The sequence below is a fragment of the Patagioenas fasciata genome, chromosome Z (assembly GCF_037038585.1).
Source record: "Patagioenas fasciata isolate bPatFas1 chromosome Z, bPatFas1.hap1, whole genome shotgun sequence".
Lineage (NCBI taxonomy): Eukaryota > Metazoa > Chordata > Aves > Columbiformes > Columbidae > Patagioenas > Patagioenas fasciata.
This window is the reverse complement of record NC_092560.1, coordinates 80,306,378-80,318,600: the sequence shown is the minus strand read 5'-3', so window position 1 is coordinate 80,318,600 and position 12,223 is coordinate 80,306,378. Positions and strand designations below refer to the sequence as shown.

The following is a 12,223-nucleotide window of genomic DNA, read 5'->3' as shown; positions in this document are numbered from 1 at the left end:
TCTTTTCATGCAAAGGTGGCACTGTTATTTATACCTTGTAAGGTAATTTAGAAGTAACCACACTGATCTACTTCACAGCTTTTAGCTTTTGCCTCTTTCCATGATCTCATTGGATACAATACAATCATGTTTTATGAAATCCTCATTTTTAACTACTGTACATCAGTAAACTATAATATACTTAGCAGCTGTAGAAATGACTTGTTGGCTTTTGATTTTGTATCTTGATTTGCTATTTCAAGAAAATCATATAGGAAATTTACACAGAATAATACAGTTTTAGATGTGTCTGAAATATTCAAATGGTGCTACATTAAAATAATCCTTTAAAAATATTTTACAGAATCTGACATTCTGTTTTCATTAATTACAGAAAGCAATATACCCTTGGACAGCACTGCTGCAGAGTTTACCAACATAAAATACAGTGCCAAGATACTAATAAGAAACAAGGACATTACGTGTTAATTGGCAGGGAACCCTGGGAGACTCAGTTTAATAAAAAAATGTCAGAGCTCACAAGCAAGCATTCAAAGCAAGAATGAACACTACCACACCAAGCGTTAGTGAACTCTGGACAGAGATGAGCAAGACAAAAATACACAGCAAGTCTCAAACACTGCTGCAAACATGAAAGAATCAGCACTTATGGAATTCAATGAAATCATCACTTTGACTTCTTGATGACTATTTCAGCCAACGACAGACTCTCCAACATTTGTCCCTGCACTTCCCAAAATTAGCCCCTGCATTACCTATAGATACATACTTCATTTTCTTCCAGGATTTGTTGCACATCCATCTGTAGACCTTGCAGTCTAAAAGGTTACTCCACCTTACTGTATCACTGAAGTAGGGAAAAAAAAAGTACTCCTCCCCATTTTTCCAACAGTTAGCCAGAATGAAACATGCCATCTTTACAAAGATAAAATCCATAGGCATGTGATGCAAGCATACTGTTAAGAAGGTCCCTTCCTTCATGTGAGGGGTTGACCCTGGCTGGACACCAGATGCCCACCAAAGCCACTCCCTCACTCTGCTACTCATGTGAACAACAGAGAAAATATAATAGAAGGCTCATCGGTCGAGATAAGGACAGGAGATTACTCAGCCATTACCATCACAGGTAAAACAGACCCGACTTGGGGAAAATTGTACACAATCAAATCAGAGTAAGGTAATGAGAAAATAAAAACAAGACCTCAAAACACCTTCTCCCCACCCTACCCTTCTTCCTGGGCTCAACTTCATGCCCAATTTTCTCTACTTCCTTCCACTGAGCAGCACAGGAGGACTGGGAATGGGGTTGTGGTCAGTTCATGACAAATGGTTTCTGCTGCTCCTTCCTGCTCAGGGCAGGACTCCTCACACTCTTCCGCTGCTCCAGCACGGGGTCGCTCCCACAGATACAGTCCTCCACAAACTTATCCGATATGAGTGCTGCAGCTCTTTGCGAACTGCTCCAGCGTGGGTCCCTTCCACAGGGTGCAGTCCTTCAGGAACATACTATTTCCAGCCTGGGTTCCCCATGAGGTCACTAGTCCTGCCAGCAAACCTGCTCCAGCATGAGCTCCTCTCTCCACTAGGCCACAGGACCTGCCAGGAGCCTGCCTCCAGCCTGGGCTTCCCACAGCATCACAGCCTCCTCTGGGCATCTACGTGTGTGTGGGGTCCTCCCTGGGCTGCAGGTCGATCTCTGCTTCAGCACATACAGCACTTCTTCCTCCTGCCCCTGGTGCTTGTAGGTTTGTTTCTCTCACATATTCTTTCTCCTTTCTCCAGCTGCAGTTGCCATTCATGCAGTTTCCCGCCAGCCCCTCCTTAAGTGTGTTATCCCATTGGTGCTACCACTGTTGCTGATGGGCTCGGCCTTGGTCAGTCTTGGGTCCATCTTAAGAGTTGATGGCATTGGCTCTATTGGACATGGAGGAAACTTCTAGTGTCTCCTCAAAGAAACCACCCTTGTACCCGCCTGCTAACAAAACCTTGCCACGCAAATCCAATAAACTTCAAAAGAACGTCTCTCTCCAAAATGCAATTATTCCCATGATCTAGAACTTGGTAGGTATTGAAGCATTTTGGTTTTATACTTTAAGCATCTACGTCCCATGTTCTACACAAGTAATCTTTTCAATCTTTGAAGGGTATTTAGGCACAGAGGTTAAATATTGAATTAGCTGTTAGTTTCTCAGGAAAACAGCCAAGTGAAGGGAGAGCTGTCAGCTTACCACAAAATACAGCAGTTCTGGCTAGCCCAGCCATCCTGGAAATGACACTGAATAGCTACACAAACTCCTTGTATCCATTTGGAGTCACAATTTAGTTTTCTTTAAGAGAATTGTACTAGAACATAAAATATTAATTTAAAGTTTCTGAATCTCTGCTTTCATAGCTTATTGAAAACACTGAAGAATGGTCTGGTTTAGAGAAAATCCACAGTTTGAATAATAATTATACTGAACTGGTTTCCATTGGACACACAGGCTCCACAAAGTCTTTTGTTGAACTAAACCAGATAACCCTTCACTATAAATCAGGTTATAAAAAAAGCTAACATCTGCCTAACATGTAAGTGTAATGAAATCTAGATGAATGTTTATCCCGTATTTTTAATGTCAGCTGTTGCTGAAACATCAAATGGAGAAGAATGATTAAGGTTGGTACAAAAGGACCACATTAGAATTATGTGACACAAGTTTGTTTTCACAAAAAACCAAAAATTTCTTGGTAATTAAGATATACCAGTCTACTGGCTTTACATCTTCAGCAGACTGGTTTTACAAAACCATCCGTGACAGAGGATTCCAGACTAGATGGAACAATCTTTCATGATGCAGTCAGTGTTGACTGTCGCACTTATCAGAAGTTTCATAAGGTGGGATCACTGGTCTCAGAAGAATGCTGAGATAGCCCTGGGAACAGACGCTGAGCTACTGCACGGAAGATAAAGATTGATTCCCTATTTATGGGCACATAAATGTTACGAGATCTCAAAAGTATATTCCCCTATCTTAACTACAAAGATTCTAGAAACTGCTCAAAATTCACAGAACAGTAGCAAGTATTTTCAGGTCATCAGCTACAAATATGTGACCACAAGTGACTGAAAATTTCATTACATTATGGCTTTCGTTATTGAAAGACAAGGAGAGCTTTCTGCTTACCTTTTTCACAGTCTTGTCAGGTTCAAGAGCAATATCTGGAATGTTGGCATCCACCATGAGGGAAAATAAGTTCAAAATCAAGTTGGAATACCTAAGCAGAAGAGTAAATTATGTAAGACACTTTGCAAATGGTACAAAAGACATTTTGTAAACAAATTCATTTAAGAACACACCATCATCTTCGTGTGAATTGGTAATGATTCAGAGGAGATGCATAACAATTTAGTTGAACATATTTACGTTAAAAATATAAGATACCTGATATTAGCAGTAAAAGTTTTTAAAAATTGTCAGAACATTCATGAGGCAGAGACACATCAAATATAATTTCAAATAGTGGGGGATTTAATGGCATTTTTTACCTCTAGTAGGATAATAATATCCTAGAATATTGACTCAAACTTTTTTTTTTTTTTTTAAAAGGATCTCAGTGATATAGTGGTATTATATAAAATAGAATTCAAACAGCTGAAGTCTTCACGGTTTCAACAAACAATTTTTCAAGCTGCTCTAAGGACTTTTGCCACAACAACTTCAGTGTCAGTGATTTAACTGGATTCAAGTACGCAGTTAGGCTGCTATAACACTGGTAGGCATACTGCATTTATGAAGTACACAACCTTTATAACTACTAAAAAAAGATAGGACAGAGTAGAATTTTCAGCTTTAATGTGGTGTTAGAAGTACTTGTGAATATTTTAAAGATCTCGATTTTGCCATTGCAGGAAATTAGCTGCAAGGTGATTTTTGAAAGGATAATCTTCAAGCTGCTCAACATAATCTGCAACTTTCCTTCCTCTGTAGAGAGATCTGAGGCCCCTTTTCAGAGGCCAAGTATGTAACTGACTTCAAAATCTGAAATATCACTTTGCTAAGAGTACTAGGAGTTTCATAGATGACAGAAAATGAATTCTTAGCAGCAAAACTTGTTTATTAAAAACCTGCTGAATATATATAAGCTGACAACTGCAAGAACTACACAGTATTTTAACTACGCAAACAACTGCTTCATAGCCCTATCTTACAAAGTAAATACTACTCAATAAAAATCTCTCTGGAAAAGCATAATTCCAACAAAAACTCTTGATGCTTCATTGTGAAATGAAATTAGTACTGCCTAACACATCTCAATTTAAGTTTTAACTCTCTGTAACAAAAAGTTTTAAAATAAACTGAGCAGAAATCTTCAGTGTCTAATTAGTTTCAGCTGTTCTGTTTCAGTTTCCCAGGGGCTGGAATCAAGAAAAATCACAAGAAAGACGACAGACATAAAAAGTTATGCTACCGTTTTGTTTCAGATTCCACTAACATATCCAGCGGTCAAGCTGCCTTGGAGCCAGGAATGGTCACCACAGGTATTACGGAATTTTTTTTCTACTTGCCTGAAACAAGCAAATCTCACAGCTACATTCTCTTTAGTCTCTTCCTAGGTCATCAGTAGCTTCCACTGGTAGTCCTCCCATTTAACCTACCCAAGAGTCCAGAGTTTCAAAGTCCCTTTTGCTCTTGAACTACACAGAGGACAAGTGCTTCTGAGCAGTACAGGTTACTGGGGTTAATTAAGTGATGGATGTTCATAAAATGTTCGGGCATCAGTGCCAGATGCCAGTTAAGAGCTGGTTCTGTTCCATAAAAGAAAGTTTTGGCTCTTGGTGCTTACAGTAGAAGCGTAAGATCCTCTGAAGAACCTCATTTAACAAAAATGAAGACGAGGTAATTTTGGGATATTATGGGGTAGGAAGAGACAAAAATTAGGAAAGAGATGCTCACTATGCTATCTGCAGGTCTTTCTTCTGCCCCTTGCTGCCGTATTTCTTTAAATCATTAATAAACTAGATGGTGGTCTAAGGATGAAAAGAGCTTATTAAGTAAATCTGTTAGCTGCCTATATGATCCTTGTCATAGTTTACAGATTTTTTAGAAAATTTGTTCAAAACCCAGGACTTGACAAGAGAGGTAGGAGCTTCCTACTTTACACACAGTTGGCTGTCATCCTCTACAGATGCGACATCCTTGGCTAACATGCCAAGAAGCTCACAACTGGTCAACTGACAGCCCAAATTCAACCTAACACTAGACATTTTGCTGAAAAAAAAATCAAACAAAACAACAAGTTAGGAGTCTAATCTGTAAAAATCAGACAAATACCTTTCTCAGGCAAGTCCTACCACTCATCTTTGACATTTGTGTTAACAAAGGCCTCTGGCATGGCTGACTGCCACCCATAGCCAAAACAAACTAGGACCTCAGCTTTTCTAGGTATAAAGAGCTTCAGTTAAGCACCCAAACCTGACCCTGAATCCTTCTCACATAAATACATTCTTTGGTTTCCTCAAAGGCCCATACAAAGTAATTTACAAAATAAATGAGCACTCAACTACACTGGAGGTTGATTAAACTTACGGTTTGAACACAAAGTGTTAAAATGAAGGAGGTTCTGTAAAAATTTAAGAAATCCAACAAAATAACTCTAATCCTATGCAGAAGAGGCCTCAAATATACCAAGAAAGACACACACATCAGACAGAAGTCCAAATTCTCACTGCCATCTTTTCCAAGAATATTAACTTTTGGTTTAAAGTGTTTAATATCTCATTAAATTATGCTTGATCCTAAGCACTTCTTTATGTATTTTTTCCACATTTACAAGCTCATTTGCATAAAGATGTCCTAAACCAAACAAATATTTAGGCTCTTGTCACTGAAGTATTTTTTCCAAATTCGAAGCCACAAACTTCCATCACAAAGACAGGACAGGAAAGCAGAGAATTTTCTGCAGTCCCAAACTAAAATCCTGTTTACCTAGTCTAACTTAAAAATTTAAAATGCCTTTTCTGCAGTATAAGTTGGGACCCTCTAGAACTCATCTCTTCTCAAGATTACATACACTCCCCAGTCACTGTCATGTCCCAGTTAGCTATAATAAACTATGGCATTTAGCCTTCCAAAAATATTTCCTCATAGCCCAGATTCAAGCAAAACTGACCTGATCTCATCCAGTTTCACCTTTGCTCTACCAATCTGACCATCCAGCCCCAGCTTTTAGAAGATTGTCTAGGCTTGCATTGCCTAGCTACCACCTTTATAAAGAATGGGCACTTCACAATGGACATCACAGCTTTCCACTTGTTGCCTACAATTTCTTCATTTGGAACTACATGTCCTTCTCTGCCCATTATATCCCTGAGAACAGGATGGGGAAAAACACTCTGGTCAACCCAGCTGGATATTCCTATCCATAAAGAGCAAATATCTCAGCTCAAATTACAGCTTCTGTCTCCAGCTACTTCCCAATTCTTTGTCCCTATCTGTGTCCAGTAACTAAAACTGAACATCAAATTTCTTACATGACTAACGGAGTGGAAATCTTTACAATCTAAAACCTCCCTCTGGGAGAAAACTTTCAGATGTTGATGAGGGATTCTTGTCTGCTGGATCCTGCTGAGGACATGCAAACTGGGACTTCTCACAGAAAGGAAATGCTGACATATAACAGGACTTGAACATCTTTAGGCTCAACGTGTATAATGAAGGTGTAGAAGGCAGATGCAGCCCAAGGGAGGATGCAAGTTCTGCTGCCAGCCATAATTTGCACAGCAGCACATTCAAAACACAGAGGCTGCTCCTTCATTACAGCACTGCTGACAGACACACACGAATGATCATCGTTTTTCAAAAAGTGGAACGCATCTCTCCCACTGCCTGAAAAAAAAAAAACACAACTTGCACCGAAAAGCACACACTAATGATTATATGCCAAACTGTTTCCAACCTAAAACAACAAACAAAACTATTTTGCCACTTCTGTTTCAAATTGCTTCTGTTTTTACTATGCAGCACCCATTCCACCAGGAATCCTAGAAGCCTGAGATACAGCACTTCAAATACGTAGAGAACTGCCTATGGCCCCAGGGAAATAAAGAAGAATAAAATACGAATTGTCAGAGATGATACAGTTTGCATTTTGTCTTAGCAATCAAAGACGTTAAGATTTCACACTACCCAACCAGAAGAAGTATCTGTGAACAGGTTTGTGTCAACATGCAAAACTTTTAGAAATAAGCCATTCCACTTGTGATTACTATTTTTTCAATAAGTAACCAATCTGAGTCACTTTTAGGTCTAGCTGGATAAAGTCATAATTATAATAATATTATTCTATGCTATCTTTGTTGAAAGACTTAAAGATATTTACCCAGATTCATTTAAAAATAGTTTCCTATTAAACTGAACAAATATTGGAGAGACTATAATTACAACTACAATCCCAGACATTAAAAATGAAACCATCTTGATTTACAGTTTACTTTTATGCTCAAATTACTGCTATACTCCACACTTAATGATCTTTGTAGCAAATCATTACATAAATGAATGCAATGGATAATCCTTCACTGACACAACAGACTTTTCCATTGAAACAGCTGGGTTTAAATAATAAAAAACAACCCAAGTATTTCGCAAATAAGAAATGCAGTGTTATAAAACAGTTTAAAGCAAAATTTAGACCACTGAATATACATTAGGTCTCCTGATTGTTGTCTGAAGTCATGGTTATTGTTTGCTAATAGCATGCTGATGTTTTTTGATGCTACAGAATTGCTTTTAAACCAATCATTTCAGTTCATAAACTCCTTACTCTTTCTCCTTCTAACAGAGAGAGAACTACATGTAGCATTTTTTTTTAAATCACTGTCTTCTTTTCATATTACACATTCTTTACATATGCTTTTCATATTACTATTTTTTCCACATATTTGGAGGTTTATTTTATGTGATCTTGATATCAAAGTGAAATCCTTTAATCTCCACTGAAGATGTACTAAATCAATCACTTGGCTCAGTAGGTTGATGGTAAGTGATATGGTCACTGCAAATGAATGAAGTTGATTTCAAGTCTAAAGGAGCGATCTGTTGGTCCATAAATAAATACAGTCTAAAGATGTTTTAGCTGTCACAGTTTTGGATATCTACAGAAACAGCTAACATACTTGATTGTCACTACAAGGAGCTAATTTTTGTCCCATGGGACCTGAAGCCAACTAAACTTACGTATGGCATCTTCAAGCCAAAGAATCTGATCATCACTAATATAAACCGGAGGAGGATACAGCAGCAAATGAGTCATAACTAAGAGTTACAAGGACAGTTGGTTAACTCATCATCAATAACCAGAGAAAAAGTTGCTTAAAGGCAAAAACATATCCAAAAAGCAAGACACAAATTAATACTCCAGGAGTTATGAAAAAAGCAATTTGTTTATTAAACAAGAAAAATTAGGGACTTAATTTGAAGGACAATTACACTCAAGCTCCCCATCACAATGCTGTGATTGCTTTGTTTCATACAAATTCTTGTGTCTACACTCCAACTCCAAAGCTGTTTTGAATTTTCAACAGAAATATATCTGATTCACTCGTTCCTCTTCACTCCTGCTTTATGGTGAATCTAATAAATTTTACCAAGAAAACAGTATTGTTACCTGCGGAGATGGAGAAAGGCCGTGTAGCACTGCTTACGGAACTCCTGGTACTGTTCACTCTGTGTGCCCCCCATGCCTTCCACCATCTCCTTATTCAGCTTCATTGGGGGAGGCAGAGGCTTAGGGTCTCGACCCAAAATATAACCAAAGTCAATATGAAACAGTTTCCCTGTAGAAGGAAAGGCAAACATAATCACTTATGTCAACATTTGACACAGTATCAAATGTCGATACTAAACTTGCAGAAAAAAGAGTCTATGAGCATAAACCATAAGGGTAAGGGGTCTTTGTCTCAGTCATGTTTTACACTAAACAAGAATTTAAAGACAACAGGTGAAGAAAATTTCATCCTCTGAGCCTCTTACCTTCTTGTAAGTCTAGATATTAATATAAAGGCCCTAGATTTCTAATAGTTAGACACTGAAACCTTAGAAACTTATTTAGAATACTGTGTTCCTTATAAAATGGGAGATTTCAGGCATCTGAGGAAACATAACAATTCAGGAAACACCTTGATACCACAGACAAGTATGCATGAAATTTCTGTTGTGTTTCAAGGCTAGAAGGACTATTCATAGGCACTTACATATAGTTCAAGGCACACAGCTCTGTAAAAACATTTCTGATGTTTAAAGTGCCTCACTCCTCAAAGTCTAAACGATGACATTATCACTCCTTCAGGAAAAAACTCTGCTAGAAAGACTCCAAATAGTCTCTCAACTCAAAAAACAGTGCCCTAATACTCACTCTCCACTCCCTATTTAATTTATCTTACAGTAGAAAGAGCAAGACATAGGTATTTACTAACTGGAAGAGGATGCTTCCAGAAATATGCAATACTGCAACATGCACACACAAAATTATTTCATTCAAAATCTAAAACCTGATACTACTGTGTACTTTCAAGCTTTTTTTTTTTTTCTTAAATTTTATGAAGTTGATTACATTTTTCTACAGAACAACTGGTTTTCTAACATATGGAATACAAGAGTTCCAGCCCTTGGAGAGTTCAAGGAAACAGCATCAAACACGGAAAGTTTCCCTGACTAGGCCATGAGGGATTTGAATGTCCAAGTTCCTTTCAGCCTTGAGAGTTATGTGATCTTTGATTAAGTGAAGCATGGACTTGTGGAGGCTAAAAATTGATACCTGGTGCTTGCAGCAGCCAATAACATCTGACTGCAGCCAGAAAGGTTGATCTGTCCATCCCTGCTAATGCATAGATTTTAGTACAGGAGAAAGTTCCCACATAGTAGCACAGAAATTGTCTTATTTCACCAGAGGACTGTTGGGAAAAGCTACTACCTGCACAGAAGTCTTAAATCCTTAAACAAAACGTGGAAGGCAAAGTAAGTTAGGTGTAACTACTAATATAAGTCTGATGACAATTGTCTTTTAACAGGTAATAAAGCCTCAGAAATTATTCTGAACTTACCTGTTCCTACCTTTGGGAAGAGGGGAAAAAAACCCCAATCATTACACAAAAATCTCGAAGCTCTGAATTCCAATGTATTTTATGTAAACTGCAATTGCTGCTATTATTTTAACGTGGCTCACATAAACAAAGTACAATTTAGTGACTATCTTAACTGAAATTCCTATTTGAAATTGGAAGCAATAGGATAAAAATTCCCCTGATGAAAGTGTGGAGATGGATGGATGGATGGATGGAATGATGGATCGGGTGGTTTCCTGGCTTTCCCAGCAAATTCTGATACTACTGTCATATTTTCTACTTTGCTAACAGAGCACTGCCATGGTGAAAAAAAAAAAATCTGAATGCCTAGTTTATTGTCATGTTTTTCATCAGCTACATGTCATAACATTTCTAAGACTTCACAAAAGCTGAAGGAAGTAGTATGAATTGTTAAGGACTAACTCAGGATACAGACTTTAAACTCAGTATGCAGCAACAGCTGGAGGTAAAGTTTATCATCATCCCAATAACAGATAAAAGCCCAGCTTGTGATAAACACTGGAATTTTTTCCCCTCACACCTCAAGCTGTCCATTCTTAAAATACGCTCCATGTAAGCATATTATAAGAAAAAAATGATGTGAGATGTGTTGTTAAATAAGAAATACTGTTTAAGATACCTATAAGAGAAAACATTTTAGCAGACCAACAGCTACAAGTTTGTATTCTCTTTGGTAGACATCATGGAAATTGGAATTGCAGAGAAAAATCTAAACAATAACAGTATGTGTCAGCTTCTTTTTTTTTTTTTTTTTACAGGATGTTCCTCTATTGAGACCAGTAACATTTAAAAACATATTTAAGAATTCCACTGCTTTTTATGTGTTATAGAAATTTCAAACAACAACGAATGTATTTATCAATGTACTTATCTAAGCACTGATATAGAAAGAGAGTCTGAATCCCATAGCTTTTGCATTTTTATCATCTTCAAACCTGCCTTGGCATAGGTGGTTTTAACCGAAAGGCACTGAAAGTACAAACACATAGTGTCATCTTACACATGGAACTGTTCTGATTTTTATTGTTTTACCTGGCAACTCTTTCTGAGACTGAAGAATAAATCAGGTGTCATCTGGTGCACTTCAGAGTGAAGAGAGACCACAGCGCTATCTCTATGAACTAAATGAGAAGACAGTCCAGTCCTTTTACCTATCTATAAATGATGCTAGAAGTAAATACGGTTTTCAAGTTCTGAGGTCTCAGTCTTTGACCTGCCCACAGATATTAATAACCTAATCTTATCCACATAACAATTTGTCCTTCTGCTACAGAGCAATTTCAGGTGTTGAGTTCAGATCAAAGTACCTGTATTTAGGCAATGTATAATGGGAACTTGGATTTACATGTAGGTCCCCTAAAGGTTACTGAAAGATTAAGCTGTACAGTCACTAGGGTGAGAATTAGTTGCACACATGAGGTGCTACTCAAGGATGGCATTTGAATGCCTCAGGATATCTTAAAATATCTACACATAGCCTGCAAATGTGACAAGACCTTTGTCTGTCTATAAAGCAACGGCATCTGGTTGTTACATCAGTAAACAGATCCACAATCAAAACTAGAGAGAGGAATAAATGCAGAATAAAGTATTTTCAAGAGAAGGCGTGACATATCTGAAATGTACTATAATACCATAATGCATATTACATGAAAGTTAATTGAACAAGCTACATCTGGTATATCACAACGCAGGTTCACAACCACCCAGCTCTTCCTCCCAAGGCAACAAAGGGCACATCAGCTGGTAAGCCAGATACTGACATTAATATATAAACCAGCCCATAATCCTACAACAAGGCAATGCTGTTTCTTAAAGCGGAGTATTCAGCTGCAAAACAGAGTCTTGTTATTTACAAGTCACAGTAATATCTGCTGTTACAGATCTGGAAACGAAAAATTAAAACTCACAAGAATTGATATTTCATCTCCAGAAGACCTAGGAAGTTCAAAATTCTCAGAAAAAATAAATACTCCTGTAAGGCAATACTGACTACATAACGTGACCTAAGGCACATTTGTGAAACTAATGAAAGTATTCTTGTAATTTTAAAAATTACTGATAGATGAGGCTGTTTTGACTGAAGGATGCCTATATGTC

General features: G+C 37.7%; 1 protein-coding gene across 2 annotated transcripts in view; it reads right to left on the bottom strand.

Annotated features, from left to right (window-relative positions):
* The window catches only part of PIK3C3 (phosphatidylinositol 3-kinase catalytic subunit type 3), a 72,946-nt gene that overhangs the window by 20,452 nt on the left and 40,271 nt on the right, over positions 1–12,223 (bottom strand). For both annotated transcript variants that reach the window (XM_065860406.2, XM_071801717.1), the window contains exons 22-23: positions 8,647–8,815; positions 3,165–3,255 (exon numbers count right to left, since the gene is read on the bottom strand). In XM_065860406.2, the coding sequence (XP_065716478.1) occupies positions 3,165–3,255; positions 8,647–8,815 (260 nt within the window). The remainder of the gene's footprint in view (positions 1–3,164; positions 3,256–8,646; positions 8,816–12,223) is intronic.